The sequence below is a fragment of the Anabrus simplex genome, chromosome 1 (assembly GCF_040414725.1).
Source record: "Anabrus simplex isolate iqAnaSimp1 chromosome 1, ASM4041472v1, whole genome shotgun sequence".
NCBI classification, from domain to species: domain Eukaryota; kingdom Metazoa; phylum Arthropoda; class Insecta; order Orthoptera; family Tettigoniidae; genus Anabrus; species Anabrus simplex.
Window position 1 is genome coordinate 1,243,778,524 of NC_090265.1, and position 22,256 is coordinate 1,243,800,779.

At 39.8% G+C, this 22,256-nt stretch overlaps 1 protein-coding gene across 2 annotated transcripts in view; it reads left to right on the forward strand.

Moving 5' to 3' along the window:
- Nucleotides 1–10,068: 10,068 nt before the first annotated feature.
- agt (O-6-alkylguanine-DNA alkyltransferase) overlaps nucleotides 10,069–22,256 on the forward strand; it is a 71,983-nt gene continuing 59,795 nt past the window's right edge. For both annotated transcript variants that reach the window (XM_067138265.2, XM_068228778.1), the window contains exon 1: nucleotides 10,069–10,274. In XM_067138265.2, the coding sequence (XP_066994366.2) occupies nucleotides 10,135–10,274 (140 nt within the window). In that variant the 5' untranslated portion in view covers nucleotides 10,069–10,134. The remainder of the gene's footprint in view (nucleotides 10,275–22,256) is intronic.

Sequence of the window (22,256 nt, forward strand, 5' to 3'; positions counted from 1 at the left end):
CTTGTGATAAAAATTGTGACGGACAATCACAAAACGCCTTCATGTTTAGACATTTTGGACAACCTCAGATATTCAGACGATAATATTCCAATCGAACTAGAAACAGGAAATCAAATCCTAACTTGCGGGTACTAGGTTCGTGTTGTTGAAGAGAGGATGGAGTGTGACATTTGTGTCAGCAGCATCTCACTGCCTAGAACTTCGACACCTCTAAATGGAACTGATTATACATCAGGACAGTGGAGGAGTTCGATACCCAAAACCTAGTTTTGTTGCTCTGGTGAAGCATCTCCAGGAGTTCGTTTAAACTGATGTGCCCTATTGTCGAAGTCCTTCAAGCGTATGAGCGTAATACGAGGACTTGCGACGTCTTCCCTTTCAGAATACCGGGCGAGTTGGCCGTGCGGTTAGGAGCGCGCAGCTATGAGCTTGCACCCGGAAGGTAGTGGGTTCGAACCCCACGGTCGGCAGCTCTGAAGTTGGTTTTCCGTGGTTTCCCATTTTCACACCAGGCAAATCCTGGGCTGTACCTTAATTAAGGCCACGGCCGCTTCCTTACCATTCCTAGGCCTTTACTATCCCATCATCGCCATAAGACCCATCTGTATCGGTGCGACGTAAAACAAATATTTTTAAAAAACTTTCAGAATGTGTTTTATTACAGTGTGAGGTCAAAGAACATCACCAAAATGTTAGTGATATTATCTTAACCAAGTTCGTAAGACCTCTATTATTTGATATTGCGTTAGCAAGAACACAAAAAGTACGGTACCACTCCAAGCCTTCGTCCAGGAAAATCTTTAAATTGTGCATGAAGAGGCCAACTGCGACTTCGTGCAGGTAATATTGCCGATATTTAATATTACTGGTGTAATTTACGAGCTTCAGTGAACATATGACCATACTGCATAGTGTTTTGTATGCTGTCGTCATTAGAATAAGCTTAGACCATTGTGCGTCTATGTCTGCCATCTAGCGGAGAAATTTTGTTGCAGCGTAGTCGCAAAAAGGCTCGCATAGAGCAGGCAGTATAGGAGGATCGAGACGGCGGTGCAGAACACATTCGTGCTGCACGTATTTACGTATCTGCATCACAGATGGTGCTAGTAGTTCCTCGGAATCGATTCCAGAATCGGGTACCCGATTCCCCAGGCCAAGACCGACTACAATATATCAGACCTTAATGTTACTATCGATTGGGAGGAAAATGGCGACTTCGTGGGCGAGCTTTTGAGACATGTGGTTGGTTCATATCTGTGTTTACATTCTGTTAAAGAGTGTTATTTAGATCCAGTTATTGAATTATAAAGTATATGTTAGGTAAAATAGTAATCTATAACGGTTTATCAGTATGGTGTTTTGCTAGAAGTTTATTTTATGGTATTTTTAATGTATAATAGTGTTTATATTGCCGTGCTGTAACATAGCACAAAATGGGTCGTTCCTGCTGCGTTCGTGGTTGTAGATCTAATTATACCGTTGCTGAAGCTTTTAAATTCCCTGAAGATAGATCTCGACAGGAGAAATGAATAAGGAATATTCACCGGGAAAATTTGGAAGTCAAAGACCAAACTATCGTAGGCTATGTGTGTAACCAAAATTTGTGGTTAGGGAAGACCTCTTTCCAACCGATAATGGTGAGCCTATTCGTTTTTGTTTTCTTATTCAGTCGGAGTAATTTCATGTAAGTTGACGATAAGTATTAGTTTCTATGTAGAATATAAGTGTGTGAGTGTATTTATATGGGTCAGTGGTCACTAAGATCTGTAATTATACGCAGTCATGTGAGAATATGTTTGTTTTGATCGTGTTGTGAACCAGATTTAAATCGAACTATGGCAATGGCTCTCATACATCTATTCTTAAGTTCGCTAAGGAATGAAACATTAAGAGAGAAGTGAATCAGGAACATACATCGTGAATATTTCTACAAAACAGTAGTGTGCATATGTCATCAGACAGTAAGTCTGAGATTAGGGAAAACTATTTTTCTAATGGTGGACCTATTCGTATTCCTCTACAAAAAAAATCATTTAAATAGTGATAATTGATATAGTGTGTATGTGCTTCAAAGTGTCGTGTGATTTAGATGCAATTGTATTTTGAAAGTATCTGTGCTTGCCTGCGGGAACATTTGGCTAGATCTTGGTGTATAACAAAACTTATAGTGTGACAGATGGAGCAATCTGTATACTGTTACACAGAAGAAATAGTGACTTGCAGGGATAGTGGTGGTGGTGATTATTGTTTTAAGAGGAAGTACAACTAGGCAACCATCCTCTATATAACACTATCACAGAGAAAGAATGGAAGGGGTCCGACACTTCGAAAAATGAAGGTATCGGCCGAAGGAAGACAAGGGGCACGAAGGGCATGAAAATGAAAGACTCCCTAGGAATCCATACGTAATACCGTTGGGGTCTGAAAAGAACAAGTGTTGGCCAAGGGAGGTCGGATAGGATAGATGAAAGTGAGGAGCCTGGCACAAGTAAGTGGACGCAATGCAAGGACTCAGCTGAGGGCCTCGTGGTTGCCAACCCACGCTCCAAAGTTCAGAGCCCCTGGGGCCCCTTTTTAGTCGCCTCTTACAATAAGCAGGGGATACCGTGGGTGTTATTCTACCGCCCCCACCCACAGGGGGACTTGCAGGGATTAGCTTTGTTTGTAACTCAGGGGTTTTATTATACCAATACCTTCCGATTCATGCTGTGGATATCTGTTATCTAGCAGTCTACACCAAATTGTAGCTCGTCCATGTAGGTTAAAGACATCATTGTTTAGAGTCAATAGAGTTGTTTTACTCATGTTCTTCAATGGGGAAAATCCTATTATATTTTTCGTGTCTGAACGCTTCATTGCTAAGTTTACCATCATGGTTGGAAGTGCTACTATATCATATGTCAACATACGATTTAAGAGTTTCCAGTAAGGAAGGCTTAACATCACCGGGGCTGTTCATTGAGCTGGCGTAATCATTTCGGGTGTACTTCATTTTCATCGAGTGCTGAACATTAGAAATTGTCCACCACTTCGAAACTAAGGCAACACGTTATGTTTCATAGTTCTTATGAGAGTGAATAAATTGAGGAATTTCGAACCTTAAATTATTTTTAAACATTCCAAATGATGTTATAAATATCATTTTAACAGTTTTATAATGTATTTCCATCTATCCAGCGAAGTGTAATCTAAGAGAAAACGTTATTTGACTAAGTGAAATTTCGAAATAATCAGCTTGTTGTTCTCTTTTGCTGTGGGGTTGTCCATCTATTCTAGCACAATATGTGTGATTCTAGTTGTTTATATATGATGAGTACTTGCTCGCGAAGCGTTTCATCGGTGCAACAGTGATTTTCCCTATGATGTTACATTTATCATGTTAAATTATCTACCACCGTTCACAAAATATGTACGTGATCCTTTCGTAATTTCTGGCTGATTGAACCAGATATTGTGTAGCTCTTTCAATGGTGTCAACACAATAATTTAATGTGACGCCGGGCTGAGTGGCTCAGACGGTTGAAGCTCTGGCCTTCTGACCCCAACTTGGCGGGTTTGATTCCGGCTCAGTCCGGTAGTATTTGAAGGTGCTCAAATACGTCAGCCTCGTGTCGGTAAATTTACTGGCAGGTAAAACAACTCCTGCGGCACTAAATTCCGACATCTCTGAAAATCGTGAGTTGGTTTATCGTCGAAATGAAGTTATTGCGTGCTACCCTAACCTTCATCAGTCGGCAGCTACTGCGCCCACGACGTCCACCATATTGGTTTTGATATTACGGTCTGATATATTGTAGTCGGTCTTGCCCAGGCATATGGAATCGACTCTTCGCGATTCCAGCCGCAACCCATCACTACCTTACAGTAAAGTTCTGATACAGGTTACTACAGTACTGATAACGCGGCGCGGTCGCCCCGCTGTGAATGACGACATGCATAAAAACTAATGTCCAATCACACCTGACTACGGGCACGGGGCCGCGACTCACTACGAACAAATACAGTAGAGACAATACGCAACACTGAGCGAGATATCGAGGGACAGCTATTGGAGCTCTCTCTAGCGAGTAGACCTTACAACTACTGATTCTGTCATAAGAGCACGTGTATTTGTGTGTGAAGTTTTTGGTGTTATTTATGCCTTTTCAGTGAGTTGACATAATTAAATAGTAGCGTGTGTCATTCGTTGATATCTCCTCTCAACATGAGGGGAAAGGTATGTGCTGTGTTTGGCTGCAGTAACTATGAAGTAGAGAAGAATGCGCGGTCATTCTTTCGCTTAGCTCGTTACAAGAAAATGTAAGTAATATTGTGTTTGTATATATATTCTTCCAGTGACAAAGAGATTTTTATAGTACTTCATAAAGTTCTGACCTGCTCGATCCATATTTTAACTGGCTTAAAATAGAATACGCCTATTTTATTGTATAGTGCAGCAGTTAACCTTCAATACCGATGTGTTGTAGATGTGATCTGTGGGTTTTGAAATGTCACAGAAGTGATTTGGATAAGGTGTACAAGAAAGAAGAGACGTTACGCTTATATAAGAATTATAAGATCTGTTCAGATGATTTCCAGGCCAGCGAGTTTAGAAATCCTCGACTATACAGCCAAGTGTATGTTACATTTTTACTCTAATTGTGCGTAAATATTCCTCAAAGCATCACTATCGACAACATTTTCATATTTTTCTTTCTTTTATCCCTCTTGTCAGATTAAAGCCGGGATTTTATAGATTTTCTTTCTGTTAGTAGGCTTCATGTTAAGAGGAAAGTTGTCCAGCTTTCAGTGGCGGCGCGTGACTTTCATCACTGGGGGTTCAAAAGAAGAAAAAATTGCCTTCCCCCCCCCCAACCTCTCCTCTCCCCATCTCCGCCAGCTTCTCTTCCGTCGTGGGCCGTAACCTCCTAAACTAAGATGACATTTCTAGAAATATGATCAAATACGAAAGGAGCAGAAAATACGGTAGGCCTACATGCCGAGTTTTACCACATGCAAAATAAGAAATAACTGCTTCATTGAAGTCCACAGAGTCTCGAACAAAGTTCCTTTCAATTGACAACATAGCAAGAGCAATAAGTCTATCCTCGGTTATTGTGCTGCGCTAGAAAGTCTTTATTCTCTTCAGGGTAGAGAAACACCTTTCTGCTTCCGGTGTCATGGGAATAGTAACAACTATATTTAAAAGTTTTCATTGGTATTACCTTGCCGCTATTCTTTGCCTCAATGATTTTTGAGTTAAGTTTCTCTCCAAATAGTAATTATTCCAAAGAAGGCAAATTAATAGGTGTTTAGTAAGTAATGATATATTTGGGACAAGATATTAATTGGAATTTGACAGTTTAATGTGGCTTTTGGTAGTAACGATGCTTTTCAACACTAGCGCTAGTTACGTGCACTATTCTCTGTTGCCTAGTCAAATTCCCGTAAGGCCAACAGATGGCAGGCACATACCCCAACCCCAACAACACGACTAGCTAGTCTTGAGACAGTGGCCTATTGCGCATGCGTAAAGAACAGAGATCCGTTTCTGCGATATCCTGGTCTTGCCTTAGTGCTGGCTTTCGTCCCCCCGCACCTCGCCGCTCCCTTCGCCTATGTACGGACGGAGAGATCGCTTTGCAAGGGGGTTCATTCCAGACAAGTATCCAGCCACAGACCTTGCGCAGCTCACATGAATTGAAAGCCAGTACGAGCATATTACGGATAGAGGGATTTAGCAAGAGCTTCGAGATTGACAAGGGAGTTATGAAAATTACGTAGTTGATTACAATTTGATATAAACTGGAGGTTCATTGCTCCATTGCGCTATACCAGAAACCGCCACTGCCAGCTTTTAAAAGGTTAATTCATTGCATCATGTGTATAAGGAATGTGCCGATATTTTTATTGACAAGTGTCTTAATGTGATGATACCCTGTTTTTTAAATGAGAAAAAATACAAATCTAACCGTAAAAGTTCAGGCAGGAATGCTAAAGCAAAAAAGTGATGCATAAATGAAAGATCAAGCCATTTCACAGCAGTCCATTTCACATCTTGTTTATGTCTAATTTCAGTCTTTAAATAATAACCTTTTAAATAATTCTTAATTCATTTATCCAGAATTGCTTTAGCAACTTCGAAGTTAATATCTCAATAACACTTTATTTCTAGACGTAATTTATTTATCCATTTTCGTCTATGCATTTCCAATGATATTTGAATTTAGCCCGATTTTTTCAGGTCAAGTCACCAGGAGCGCCACAGTCGATTTGTCTCCCATTTTAGCAAGGCTAATCCGTAAGTGTCGCGTATTGTCTCTACTGTATTTGCTACGAACTCCCCGCTCAAAGATTTCTTCACGCGCGGCTACTTTCCGTCCCCGCGTCATCTGAAAGATTCTATTTGAACAAGCAGTTCTTATTTTAGGCGGTCCCGCGGCTAAGCGCGCTAAACCCGCGCCGTCTGAAAGGCTTTAAGATACAGTCTGACACGTCGGTATATGCCGCTTGAAAAAGTGCTCAGACAGGTGGACAGAGTGGTGAACGAGAGATATTTCACCTCACAAACTCTTCGCACTTCCAGAATTTGCATTTTCTGTTTTGCCACTCCCTTATTCGAATGCTTGTTGTGAAAGAATATTCAGAATATTCAGCAAAATTAATCTCTGTAAAGTCAAAAACAGGAATAACGTCTACGGTTACTGTAATAGAGGCTTGCTGGGCAGTCAGTGTGTTCGAGTCAGCCGAACGTGTAAAAATTTCAAACCGTCCGAAAACATGCTCAGAAAGATTACTACGGTAGAGTTGTATAGTAATCAACCAGCAAGCTCAAGTACCGGACTGTGAATGTGCCTAGAGCTTCCATGGAAGAAGAAGATGATAATGACGATTTCCAGCTATGAGGTAAGGTACTTCAGTGACTTTGTATCTAATGTTGACTACGGTACTTCTTGCTAGTTGTTTTACGTCACACCGACACAGATAGGTCTCACGGCGACGATGGGACAGGAAAGGGCTAGGAGTGGGAAGGAAGCGGCCGTGGCCTTAATTAAGGTACAGCCCCAGCATTTACCTGGTGTGAAAATGGGAAACCACGGAAAACCATTTTCAGGGCTGCCGACAGTGGGGTTCGAACCTACTATCTACTGGATACTGGCCGCACTTAAGCGAGCTCGGTGGTACTTCTTGACAAATTACTCAATCCTTGAGTACCGGCAATCTATATACAATTTATTTTCGTATCCTTGATATTGTTTCTTACATATTGGTACAGTGATATAATTATTTTCCATCATAACCTGTATAAATATGCTGTTGCGGCAGTGGGACACCTACAGTAATAGCTATCGTGTTGAAGGGTAATCCGCGGAACGTACAGTTTTACGTGCGACACGAAGCAGAGGTGAATCAATCAATCAATACTCCACTTTTCGGAAATCTCATATTATTAACCAAGAATTGAACCAGTCAGCTTCCTGAGTATCAAGCTGCTGCGTAAGTGAGCTGTTGCGTCTGTAAAGAGACTTAGGCCCCATTCACAACGCAAACGTAACCGTAAACTTAACGACGTAACGTAACCGTAAAATTAACGTAAAATTTGAGGTATTCACAATGGAGGAACGTAAAGAGTACACAGCAGCCAATCAAAACACTGCCATGTTATTTAGCACGGAAGTTTTGGGCTATCTCGCAGTTTTATACTTTAATAATGGGTGAAATAACGAGTCCACATCAAATTATACTTTAATACCTCGATGGAATCAAACAACGTGGTAGTGGAATTCATATTACTTCAAACACCTCTTGCTTTGCTTCTGGGAGCTGTGTGCATGAGAAGGCGAACTAAAGCAACGGTGCAGAAAATGGGTTCATCCATTGAATCAAAGAAGGTTATCTCAGGGCGATTTCGGTAATCTACTGTAAGAAATGACCCTCATCAATTCGTTTTGTACATGTGGACGAAACCTGAGCTATTTGACACTGTCTTACGATTTGATTCCCCTTTTCTAATAAAAAGAAGTGTAAGGTCTCCTGTGCCCCTAGCTATCACACCCCGATGAGATGTTTGTATCTATTTGTTTGGATGATATCGTTTTCGTAAACTAGTAGTCCGTCATAATATTAAGAAATATACAGGGACACTGTTTTATCTATGAGAGGGAATGTCTCTCGTCCGTTCGCCAGCTCTGCGAGCATGCCTCCCGCCATTTACCGTCATATTTCATTGCTACAGGATATTTATTTCCATGTATTATTTTTCGGTACAGCGTCTTTGTAATTCTTTTTCCCTTTTATCCTACATACACACAAAGATTCTTTTGAAATAGAATTATAAGTATTTCATCGAAAGAAGTCATTATATCGTGCACAAAATACAATGTTTACATCTGCTCTGATTGGCTGGTTCTTAAAGCTAACGTAAAATTAACCGCAAGAGTTTGGAGTTTGCAATCCCTTAATTTTACGGACTCGCTGTTAAGTTTACGTCGGCGCATTGTGAATGGTTCCATTAGATAACATAGCCGCTAACTTCTAAGTTAACGTTAATTTTAAGTTTGCGTTACGTTACGTTTGCATTGTGATTGAGGCTTTATAGTGAATATTTTAATGGTCAGATATTGGCAACGCTGCCAATATGTCATGTTGAGTACAGTTGGCAACGCAGTACATCATTAAATATAGTGATGGGCTAGCGACGGAATCGAGTAGAATCGAGTAATGTGCTCTTAGAATCGGTATTACTCGACTCCAGACTCGAGTCCAAGCATACTGGTGTCGCTATCTGTGGACATGCCTTAGAACTAAAATCTACTGTACTGGAGTGCACGGCATTCAGGGTCACCCGCAGAATATTTTTGTGGTGTGGAGTGCAATATGTTTGCTGCTGATGATTGATGTTGTTCAGTCATCGGTCGTCAATAATTCGATTGTTATGATTATTATTATCATCATCATAGGCACTAAAGGTTGTGACTTACTAACAAACTGTCAGCTGTTTAGCTAGAACAGAATGACGTTCTGTCCGCTGATTTGCTGCGTGAACGTACGTCACATTCTGGACGCCTCATCTTAATACCCGACATTATATCTGCCGAAAGTATGATGTACATATAAACTGCTGTAATTCACCTGTTCCCCCGGACGATTGTAGGCTTTGGCGCGGTTAGCAATAGGCTATGGTTACAAGAAATCTGTCATACTACCGATCATATTAGCACATCTACGCCCGTGTATGCATAATGGCCACATGAGATATAATTTACCAGTAGCGAAGCAATACAATGTGTGCAGAAATACAGTCTATAGTCTACAAATAGCACATGTTTCAATTACACTAATTACATCATACATACCGTGACAGGGATTTGAAATAATAATAATAATAATAATAATAATAATAATAATAATAATAATAATAATAATAATAATAATAATAATAATGTTATAACTTTTACGTCCAAGTACGTACATTTGTATGGTTTTCGGGGATGCCGAGGTACCGCATTTAGTCCCCCGGGAGATTTTTTACGTCCCAATAATTCTACCGACACTAGGTTGACGTATTTGAGCACCTTCAAATACTACCGGAATAAACCAGTATCGAACCGGCCACGTTGGGCTATGAAGGCCAGATAAGCTATATTATCAATATTAGAATAGATGGCATATTCAGTGAAGTGTGTGCGAGACGCCGTAAACGGATATTTTCATATCTTATTATGCGTATTAAGTGGCATTATTATCGTTCTCAAGTAATTATCAAATTTAGGTTATTCCTTTTGCGCATTCATTCAGTTTTTTCATATCGTACCGCGCTGTCGCAATCCCATAAACCCTCAGCGACCGCTTGTACGCATGCTTCATCCATCTACGAGCCGGCGAGTGAGCGAACGTGTGACGTCATGCTATCATCGAGCCTTCGCAAGCGAAGCGAGTCCGAGCCTGGACTCGAAAGAATCGAGTACCGCGATTCCAGGCATCACTCGCGCACATCACTAATTAAATACGATCATTTCTCTTATATGATCCTTGAATACGATAAAGCGGTTGATTTCATTTTCGCACCACATTCATCTGGTGTTGAAGAGCAATCTGTTGTTAAAGGTTTAAGGTGTTATGTTAGCATAGGTTACATCACGCCACGCTGTTGAAATGGTGCATTGTAAAGAAGTTACCTTAAAGTTTACAATCATGTCTCCAATTGGGGACCTGTATTTAACTGTGTGTCGGAAAGGATTGCATTCTCTGGAACATACCACCAACGTTGCAGAAACTTTTACTCCAGACATGAGGTTAGCGAAGAAGAATTCAGTTGAAAATATCTCTCAGCGGCGGAGAAAGTAATTGTTAAATCATACCTGTATTTCCCGGACCACGGCCTACAAGCCCGGAAAATACGCCATTAATAGTAGGCCTAAACATTGTTACTTCAAAACCTTTACCAAAATTCAATCGAAAGTGAATGTTAATTTTCCCTTTTCCACCAAGTGATCATCAGTATGTTTTTCATTTTGCTTTCTACATTTCCATTTGAAAAAAACAGTCCATGAATTGCAACATATCTCTGGGTAGGCCTAAACATCCTCCAGCACATCTTTTCAGCACAGTGCATCAAGTTAACGACTCATCCCACAACTCCAACTGGGTAAATCTACTAATTGTGTCCGGCTCCATGGCTAAATGGTTAGCGTGCTGGCCTTTGGTCACAGGCTTCCCGGGTTCGATTTCCGACAGGGTCGGGAATTTTAACCATCATTGGTTAATTTCCCTGGCACGGGGGCTGGGTGTATGTGTTGTCTTCATCATCATTTCATCCTCATCACGACGCGCAGGTTGCCTAAGGCCGTCAAATCAAAAGACCTGCACCTGGCGAGCCGAATCTGCCCTGGGATCTCCCGGCACTAAAAGCCATACGCCATTTCATTTATTAATTGTGACTGAGACCTGAGTCCTACTGTACTTCAAAATAATTAATGATCATTTGCAGCCAATAGCATTATTAATGATACAGATATACGGGTATTCCTCTATACAAAACTTTGTTAGCGTGTGCCCTATCTTTTCACGCCTTATATCTATTACATGCTACACCACAAAACTTGCACATGCAGTCTAGTCCAGGGTTGTGGAATTCATGTACTGCCAGTCGGGTCAAGAGATGGCGCAGCTCATAGTTAAGCTTCTTCCAGTCTTCTGTGGTCGTGGCATCAGTACTGTAGAAGTCTAGCCAAATTGCAGTTTTCTTCCATCACAGTTCGTTTAGCACTTTGTCGTAGCTTGATGTAGAAGGCAGAGGCAGCTTCAGACAAAGCTCCTCTAGAGGAGTGGTTCCCTTGTTAGCTCATATACTGTAAGTGAAGGCACGTACTTACAAAGGCCAGTTGCTCTTTTTGAGGTCTTACAAAGGCCAGTTGCTCTTTTTGAGGTATGCTGCTTTCACTTTCTCTAGTTTCCTCAGGCTGTTGACATAAAGATGTTCCCATACGAGTTCTAGGTCGTATGTAGCTGTTGGTACCGGTAATACTTCTTTATGGAAGAGTTTTACCGCTGCTGCCACATATATCTTTGATATCTTGTACCGACTGATGGTGGTGAGGGGTTATAGTTACAAAATGATGATAGAACATAATGAAGGTGCTTGTGCATGTACAAGTGTTATTATAAGGTCACTGATAAAAGTGAATTACTTTGATACTCAGATTGGAGTAATGCTACATTACAAAATCTTACATAAAATACAAAACAAGAACAATATGATCAAGGTCAACAGTTTTACAGTTACTTTATTTATTTATTTATTTATTTATTTATTTATTTATTTATTTATTTATTTATTTAGGCTATTTATTTATTTCATATGGCAAAAATAAGGATACACAGGAAACATAGGCCTACAATAAACTCATATAAATATTTACATGTCAGGCTGTAGGTAAAATTTGGTTTGCTAAAATACAGTGTCCGGTGTACGCAGCCAGATCACTACTTCTTCAGTGCCACTATGTATTTCTTGGATAGATCCATGGAACCTTCTTGGACAGTCCATAGCGACGTGCTGGATGGTCCGAGGCACGTTATCGCAGTCACACAGTGGACTCGTAGTTTTTCCCCATTTGAAGAGCCAGAATTTACATCTTCCATGATTTGTCCTGATTCTGTTTGAAGATGTCCATTCCTTTCTCGATAAGTTGAAACCAGGCAGAGCTCTGCATGGATTATTGATTAAACCCAGGTGGTCGGGTTTGATGAATTCCATTCTTCACGCCAGGCTTGATCAGCATCGAAATGTGAGTTGATGAGCTCACCAAGCTTCCATAATGGGTTCCTGGATTTCAACCTCTGTCGTGTCTGAAGTTTGCAGTCCTGATGTAAGGGCAATTGAGGATCACTGCGACTTTTCTGCCATTCCATTTGCAGAGCTGCTTCTCTTCGTATGTGAGGGGGATGGATGTTGGATAACACTGGCAGCCATTTCAGAGGTGTTGATTTGATGGTGCCTGATATTGTCCTCATTGTGTCATTCAACTGCTTGGCTGCTGGACCTTAAGCTCTGCTTTACGGATATCCCAGGAAATAGAGGATACATTACACTTCAACCTGTATCATGGTACATAATTTTTGTCTAAATGGTTCTCAGAACCAAACAACATCGGTAAAAAACATCGGCCCCTCTTTGAATATACTCCAATTAAATATTGAGGGTATAAGCCTATCTAAAAGTGACTACCTTTTAAAAGTTTTACAGTGGCTTCTTAGAAAATAGATTCGAGATCCATTGGTTTTCCAGTTATGTCTCTGTAAATGTTCAAAAGAGCCAACCCATTAAGTCGACTTTCACTTGTTTGTCAATTTTTTCTTTACTTTCTTTTGTAAAAATGATGGTGGTGGGGGGATCTTCTTTTGGTCCCTATCCATTCCAGATGTCGGCAACCACCTTGGCTGTGTCTTCTCTGTTGTGAGCTGTCTGGAGTAATCTTGATTTATCAGTTTCATTTTCCGTATTGACCGTTATCGTAAGTTATATTGATATATATGTTGATTCCCATAGGGAATCGGAAACATTTGTCCCGAGTGAGTAAATTTATAATACCAATATAAATGGTCTGTTATTGGACATTATAAATTTTCCAGCTAACTCATTCTTGGTTGCCAGCGTTTCGCCCTCGTGTGCTAGGGTGGGCTCATCAGTTGGTACCTAGCACACCTACCAATACGCTGGCTAGTGCATATCGTGGAGGCCACTGCGTAGGCTACATGCAGCCACCGGCAGTGCCAATGCACTAGAGACTTCGTCTCATTACCAAAAATTGATGCCTGCTTGGCCATCAGATGATATATATGTTGATTCCCATAGGGAATCTGAAACATTTGTCCCGAATGAGTAAATTTATAATACCAATATAAATGGTCCGTTATTGGACATTATAAATCTTCCAGCTAACTCATTCTGTATGTAGCTGCATGTAGCCTACGCAGTGGCGTCCACGATATGCACTAGCCAGCGTATTGGTAGGTGTGCTAGGTACCAACTGATGAGCCCACCCTAGCACACGAGGGCGAAACGCTGGCAATCAAGAATGAGTTAGCTGGAAAATTTATAATATCCAATAACGGACCATTTATATTGGTATTATAAATTTACTCATTTGGGACAAATGTTTCAGATTCCCTATGGGAATCAACATATATATCATCTGATGGCCAAGCAGGCATCAATTTTTGGTAATGAGACGAAGTCTCTAGTGCATTGGCACTGCCGGTGGCTGCATGTAGCCTACGCAGTGGCCTCCACGATATGCACTAGCTAGCGTATTGGTAGGTGTGCTAGGTACCAACTGATGAGCCCACCCTAGCACACGATGGCGAAACGCTGGCAACCAAGAATGAGTTAGCTGGAAAATTTATAATGTCCAATAACGGACCATTTATATTGGTATTATCGTAAGTTATAGACGAGAAAGGTTCCACCTTGTCACGCCAGGCAGCCAAAGCTAGCGCATCACAACCACAATAGCAATCACACACATCGGCATTTGTAGACCAGAGAAGACCCACCTTCCTGCGTTTGACACTCACAGAAAAGAAATTACATTCAATACTCTAGCCATATTCAACCACAGCTGCACACATCTACCTCAGACAATACATCAGACTTGTTATTAATGATTGATAAGTCAACCATAAACTAATGAATAAGCATAACATACAGCAGAAAGAAGAGCACCACTTACAAAAAACATAGACATTTTCCATATCATATTGAAGAAAATCAACGAATGCAAGACCGGAAACTTACTCTAAAAAATTGTTTCCTATTTATTGTAACGGATCTTACATGAATCTGCACATTTTAAGATGACATTCTACATGTAGGCCTACTATATATATTTTTAAGAGTGTTTATGTAACTATACTTTTAATAATAGTCCATTTATATGATTTTCACATCATATTGAAGAAAATCAACGTACGTTAGACGAAAACTTATTCCAACAAAAATGTTTCCTATTTATTTATTGTAACGGATTTTACTTGAACTGTATATTTTAAGACAACATTTTACATGTATCACATATATTTTAAAAAAAGTGTTTACGTAATTGTACTTTTAATAACAGCCCATTTACCTGATTTTAGGCCTAAAAAGTTCACCTACATATTTTAGATTGTACATAGTCGAATTTACCCTGAAGTATGCTCAATTAGAAGTAAGATATATCCTATCATGACTATTATTATGGACAAGGCAAATCAACTAATTTGGTTTATGTGAAGGTAACGGTGTACAGCTGAGGACGACTACATGTAAAGAGTCGAAACCGGTACTGTAGATATTTGTATAAATAAATTTGTATTGAAAAGGTGGAACCTTTCTCGTCTATAACTTACTGTCTGGAGTAACTCTGCCGATGACATGAGAGTCCAGTCTCTGGGTTTTTTTAGCCAGGAGATTCGTCTCCTGCCAACCCCTCTCTTTCCAGGTATGTTTCCTTGCAGGATTTCTTACAGTAGATGGTACCTGCTTCTGTTTTTCATGATATGACCAAGGTATTGTAGCTTTCTCGTTTTTACAATGGTCAGTTATCGTTTCTCTTCCCTCGAAGGATCTGTGCATTTGTGACACGTTCTGTCCATGACACTCTTAGCATCCTTCGGTATAGTCACATCTCACGGTATAGTCACATCTCAGAGGCCTCTAATGTTTTACTGAGCGACTTAGTTAAAGTCCATGTTTCAACACCATAATAGAGAATGGAAAATACATAGCAGCGAAGGAGTCTCATTTTTGTAACTAGTGTTAAGTCGTGACTTTTAGAACAGTTCTCCCATTTTGTTGAACACAGTCCTTGCTTTTCCAGTGCAGGACTTTACTTCAACCGAATTATCCCATTGATCATTAACGATGGTGCCAAGATAAGTGTATTTCCGGACTCGTTCAACAGGTTTATGGTCAATTACTAGATGACGTGCAGGGATAAAGTTTTTATTTATGACCATAACTTTGGTTTTCTTTATATTAATGTCAAGACCGTATTCATGGCTAGTGAATGCTACTCTTTCAATGAAATATTGTAAACTTTCTAAACTATCTGCAAAAATTACAGTGTCATCTGCATATCAAATGTTGTTTATCCATTGTCCATTTAATAGCACTCCCATTTCTATATCATCCAGTGCTTCCCTGAAGATATAATCTGAATAGATGTTAAATGGCAATGGAGACATTATACGACCCTGTCGTTCACCCCGTTGGATATGTACGTCTTCCATATTTTGCTGTCCAAGTCTTAACAGAAGCAGTCTGATTCCAGTATAAGTTGACAATGATTCTTAAATCCTTATCATCTTGACCAATACTTCTTAATATTTCAATCATCTTGTGATGTTGCACTCTATCAAAGGGATAGTAATTCCTCCTGGCTATGTCCCTGACTTCTTGAATAGTCTTATCTATGATATGTTGGTTAAAAATATTTGATAGCGGGTGAGTTGGCCAGCGGTCAGGGACATGCGGCTGTGAGCTTGCATCCGGGAGATAGTGGGTTCGAATCCCACTGTTTTGGTAGCCCTGAAGGTGGTTTTCGATGGTTTCCCATTTTCACACCAGGCAAAATGCTGAGGATGTACCTTAATTAAGGCCACGACCGCTTCCTTCCAACTCCTAGGCCTTTCCTATCGCATCGTCGCCATAAGACCTATCTGTCCGACGTAAAGCAACTATTATTATTTATAAATTTCATTTTCCGTATTGACAGACTCAAAGTATAGATAAGCAACTAGGAAAAAAAAAATTGATAGGGATGAAGAACTGTTGTCTAACCAATTTTCATCCAAAGATGAAAAATAAAAAATAAAATAAAAAAGAAAGCATATAAATACTTCCATAAATTCTACAAATTGAACCCATAAATTCCAGTGTGCGAACACGGGGAAAGGAAATACTTCTGCTGGAAGATTTGGATAACTTTCCCTGAGAAAATTCATAAAGCACCTTTCATTCTTCTTGGATGGAAGAGAGCCATTTTCAGTTTAGATACAAAATGGTTTAGTTCTGACATTTCTTAAATACCACCTCCATCTAAGTTTACCTCATACGCAAAACATTGAAAGTGCATAAGATGGTCGCCAATTATAGTCTTCAGTGTTTTAAGGCATGTCCCCACATATTGAGCTGAATTTGGTGCCAAACCAAGTACATTTTCATCATCATCCTAAACCATCTCCAGTTTCCCGGGTGTGGTATATGAGCCTCCATCTCATCCTGTACTTGTACCATTCTTCCTCCACCAATTTGTCCCAATCATGACCTCTCGGCACTACATCGTTCTTAACTAAATCTATCGATTTCCTTCATGGCCTTCCCACGGGTCATCTTCTTTCTACTTTTCTGTCAAATTCCTTCCTTGCAGTTCTGTTTACTGGCATCCTCTTCATTTGACCAAACCACTTCAGTCTTGATATCTGAATCTTATTGAGGAGAGAATCATCTATTCCTACTTCTCTAATTTTCTCATTCCTAATCTTGTCTTTCCTGGTTTTCTGGATCATAGTGCGAAGGAATTTCATTTCAGCTGCCGGAAGTTTGGAATTATCTCTATTGGTCAGTGTTGTGGTTTTGAGACTGTATGTAAGAATTGGTGTATAATAGGACTTGTACAGTGTCATTTTTGTTTTCATGGGTATTTGCTCATCCCACAGCAGGTGTCTTACCTGGTGGTAAAATTGTGTTGCCTTATTGATTCGATTGTTCACCTCATGTTTTGCTAGGTTGTCATTTGATATAACGCTACCCAAGTATTTGGAAACGCTGTCCAGTTGGGCTTCATTTAACATGACTATTGGTTCTGCTCCTTCCCCATACACTTTCATCACCACCGTGTTGGTCCTGCTGATGTTTAAACCATATTTCTTAAACTCCTCATTCCAGCTTTGCATTCTCTCTCCCAATTCCTAATGGAAAAATACTGGGAGAAGAACAAGCCTTTATTTCTAATATTTTTGGACATTGAAAAAGCATACGACATTGTACCAAGGGAAAGAATTTGGCAATGCATGAAAGAACTTCAAGTGCGAGACAGCCTCATAGACAAAGTGAAAATGTTGTATAATGGGAACAGAAGCTGTATTCAAGTAGGATGTGGTTTGTCGGACTGGTTTGAAACAAAGAGAGGAGTGCAGCAGGGCAGCTCATTGTCGCAACTTCTATTTATTATTGTGATGGATGTAGTAATGAAATCCATTAAAAGGAAAGAACATGGAGATATCAAAGCCTTCACATTTACAGATGATGTTACATTTTCATATGAGATATATTCATTCAAAGTGTCAGCGATTGCCCTGCTATGAGTAGTACCATTTGATTTGTCAAGAAAGCTACAACTACCCAGAAATACATCTTGGTTTGCTTTGTTACACATTGCTGAGAATGAAACCACAAAGAGGCAACTTCCATGCCTGTCTGAAGTCTGCAACTACTGCATAACAGTGGATTTTCTTCTAGGCACTCCTTAGTCTCAGCTTTTATTCGATCTCCACAGTGAGGTACCGGTACATACCGTATTCCTGTTGCATTCAGATGTCTCGGATCTTCCGATCCTGGCATGTATGTGAACACATAATTGAAATAAATTGGCTAAAATGACTTAAGCACAAGATCTCTACCATGCTACAACAATTAATATTGGTCAGTTAATATGGTTTTATGTTACCTGACACCCCTAAATTAAATTTTTTAGTTTTCAGACATTTTATACGTACATATACACATACATCTTCATTATAGACTTCCATGCCTTTCAGCGTTCAGTCTGTAAGCCTCTGAAGTTAGTAAATACCTTCACAATCTTCTACTTTAACTATCTCTGTAGCCTTGTTTAGTTCCATACCTCATATCTTTAAATCATCAGATACTGAGTCTGGCCATTGTCGTCTTGGTCCCCTCTATACTTACCATCCACGACTGAGTCAATTATTCACCTAGACATCCTCTTCCATTCTCTTCAGATGACCCCCACTACCGAAGCTGGTTTATGCATACAGCTTCATCAACAGAGTTCATTCCTAACTTAGCCTTTATATCCTCATTTTGAGCACCCTCATGCCATTCTTCCCATCTATCATTTTTTTTGCTATATTCATACCTGTTACTTCTAACTTACAAATAAGATACCCATAGTCCAACCCAGCTTTCACCCTTGTGAGTTACTGCGATGTTGGTCTAAAAACAGAACGGTGTAAAGATAGTTTCGTCCAGGAGCTGACTTCTTACTTACAGAATACTGTTGATCACAGCTGTGAGCTCACTGCAGTGTTCTGCCTAGGACCTTTGCTGGTTTTGCAGACCACCCGGCTGACATAACCTAGATATATGCTAGGTACATACATATTTGAATCATAGGGTGGTCCGAATTCAAACTTAAATACCAAAAAACTGCTTATTTAAATGATAAATCGTCATCATTGTCGGCATAACATCGATTACATCGGAGTTTAAATGTTTAGCTTGACTGTCATGTAGTTTCTTTTGCAGGCGGTGTCTGGATTAGCGAGGAATCACATGCGAGAGCTTGATTCTGCGTGACGTCACAAAGCCGTATTGCACTCCACAGCAACAGAGTAGCAAGGCCCTGTGTTACATGATTGTGAATGAGCAGTAGAACACTAGAAGTTCAAAATACTCTGTTACATCTTGTTCAGGATAATACCACTAAAATAGTTCAATTTTGATGTTAATGTTTACCTGTCTGATATTATTGTTAATGCCATAAGGGGAATAAATTGGAATTGTATCATACTCATTTTCTACGTAGTATTCCCCGTCCGGCTACTGACAAACATTTCTAGCGAAAACACTGTCACTGCATTAGCTTTGCTGCACCTTGATTCAATCTAACTATAGGCTATTACCATTCTGGGTGAATACACATCCTAAATACTTGAAATTATCTACCTGATCCAGTTTCCAAAATATTAGATTCATTCAATCCATCACCACTGATGTGCATTTAGGGCAGTCACCCAGGTGGCAGATTCCTTATCAGTTGTTTACCTAGTCTTTTCTTAAATAATTGCAAAGAATTTGGAGATTTATTGAACATCTCCCTTGGCAAATTATTCCAATCACTAACTCCTCTTCCTATAAACGAATATTTGCCCCAATTTTCCCTCTTAAATTCCAACTTTATCTTCATATTGTTATCTTTTCTACTTTTATAAACATCCCTCAGACTTATTCGTCTACTAATGTCATTCCATGCCATCTCTCCACTGACAACTCTGAACATACCACTTACTCTAAAATAAGACGAGGTTTTCCATCTTTTCAATACAATTCTAATCACACTTTGCGATTAAATTACATAATCAAAAAATTGGCAGTACGTTTTGGACAGGTAAACATTATGATATAGATGTTGATTCCCATAGGGAATCTGAAATATTTGTCCTGAATGAGTAAATTTATAATTCCAACTAGCTGATGTACCCGTGCTTCGCTACGGGATTTTCAAAAAGACTGACTTTGTGGTTTTCCTAACTGAAGTCAACATCAGAGAGAGAGAGAGAGAGAGAGAGTCATCTCTGTAAAGGCAATGAAGGCCCTGGGAGGGGTGGAAGGTAAAGGCTTCCACCATCCTTAACCTCGGCACTTGGTGGGGTAGAGTGGTTAGCTCTACGCCTGGCTGCCTTTGCCCACAGGAATTAGCCTGGTACTCATTTGTGATGTAGGCTGAGTGAACCTTAGGACCATGTGCACCTCCGGAAGTGGAAATGTTTCTTAGATTTTACGACTTCTTGACGGGGATTCGAACCCACGTCCTTCCGGGCGAACCGAGTATGCCTTTACCCCCTCGGCCAGGAAATATAGGTCATTACAAAAACGTCAGTAGGAATGTAGCAACTAAAAGCAATGTTGTCATATAAAATACTCGATTAAATAAAAAACGGAACATTTTCTCACTTTTAACGAACAGTACTACGGTGCCAATCTAACAGTCCAGAGTTTCACAGCTGGAATGACCAGGCCGCAGACAGCAGTGAATACTTCTCTGCCATTATTCCGTGAAATATGCACACTGATCATTCCAATAAGTGCCTCAGAGTAGGGATTGAATAGCTCGAATGCTATGATGAACCAGTGTGTTACATACCGGTAGTCTCAGATGAACCAGAGGAATGGCATCCTAAAGAAGAAAGTTATCTAACTCCCCAGCTACTTCCCACAAATATTCAGGCAGGCTGTTACACTCGGTACGACCGGGCGATTTGGCCGTGTGGTTAGGGGTGCGCAGCTGTGAGCTTGCATCTGGGAGATAGTGGATTCGAACCTCAATGTCGGCAGCCCTGAAGATGGTATTCAGTAGTTTCCCATTTTCACACCAGACAAATGTTGGGGCTGTAGGCTACCTTAATTGAGGCCAAGGTCGCTACCTATCCCATCGTCGCCATAAGACCAATCTGTTTCGGTGCGATGTAAAGCAAATTTTAAAAAAACTCGGCCCGCAGCAGTAATCCTATATATCGGAGATGAGTGCCAACAGAAGACACAAAGCACATCACAACAAGCAATGGTCAATGAAATGTTATTGTTGATCAATTTTATAAGCTTTCTCTATTATAGCCCTTCACATTTAGTTTTCTTTCGAGTCTGCGATATTAGGGCGTCTTATAACATTATTTATAGCGTAGACTGTAGTTTCTCATTCTCCGACTTTACATACCGATTTTTATTAAGTTTCGTTTACCTATTTTCTCGTGACTTTGCCCTGATATGGACTTAGTAACAAAAATCAAATTTCATGAATCTCTGTGATCATCGCCGGGATGGTAACAATGTATAAGACATAAATGATCGGAAATTTAATACTATATAACTTTAGTTATGTAGTATTTGATACAATCACTAATAACATAAATATTTGAGAATACAATTTTAGGCCTACCCCTAAATTACCATTTCACTCAGCGTGAATAAAATTATTTATGGCCTAGATTATAGCGAACTATTCCCCAACTTTGTATACCGATTTTCATGAAGATGGGACCGCTAATAACATAAATATTTTAGACTTAAATTTTAGGCCTTTCCCTAAGCTACCGTTTATAGCCTATTATTTATTATTTATAGCCTAGATTGTAGGGACTTGTTCCCTGACTTTGCCTACTGATTTTAATTACAATACGGCCACTAATAACATAAATATTTGAAAATTACATTTTAGGTCTTCCCCTAAACTACCATTTCACTCAGTGTGAATAAAATTATTTATGGCCTAGATTGTAGCGACTAATTACTCGACTTTGCATACCAATTTTCATGAAATTCTCTTCAGCCGTTTTCTCGTGATGCGTGTACATACAAACAGACAGAAATTACGGAAAAGTAAAAAGTGCATTTCCTTGTTACTGTGGACATGACCGATACAGAAATGCAATTTTTTTCAAATTCTGAGCTATGTACAGACAAAACTCTTATTTTATATATATAGATATAAATGGTCCGTTATTGGACATTATAAATTTTCCACCCAACTCATTCCTAGTTGCCAGCGTTTTGCCCTCGTGTGCTAGGTTGGGCTTGAACTATTTTAGTGTTGTTATCACGAACAAGACTTAACAGAGTATTTTGAACTTCTAGTGCTATAGTGCTCGTTCATAATCATGTAAACACCAGGGTTTACCACACAGTTGGTGTGGAGTGTGGTGGTGGTGATTATTTTAAGAGGAAGTACAATAAGCAACCCTCCTCTATTAACATTAATCAGAGTGAAAAATGA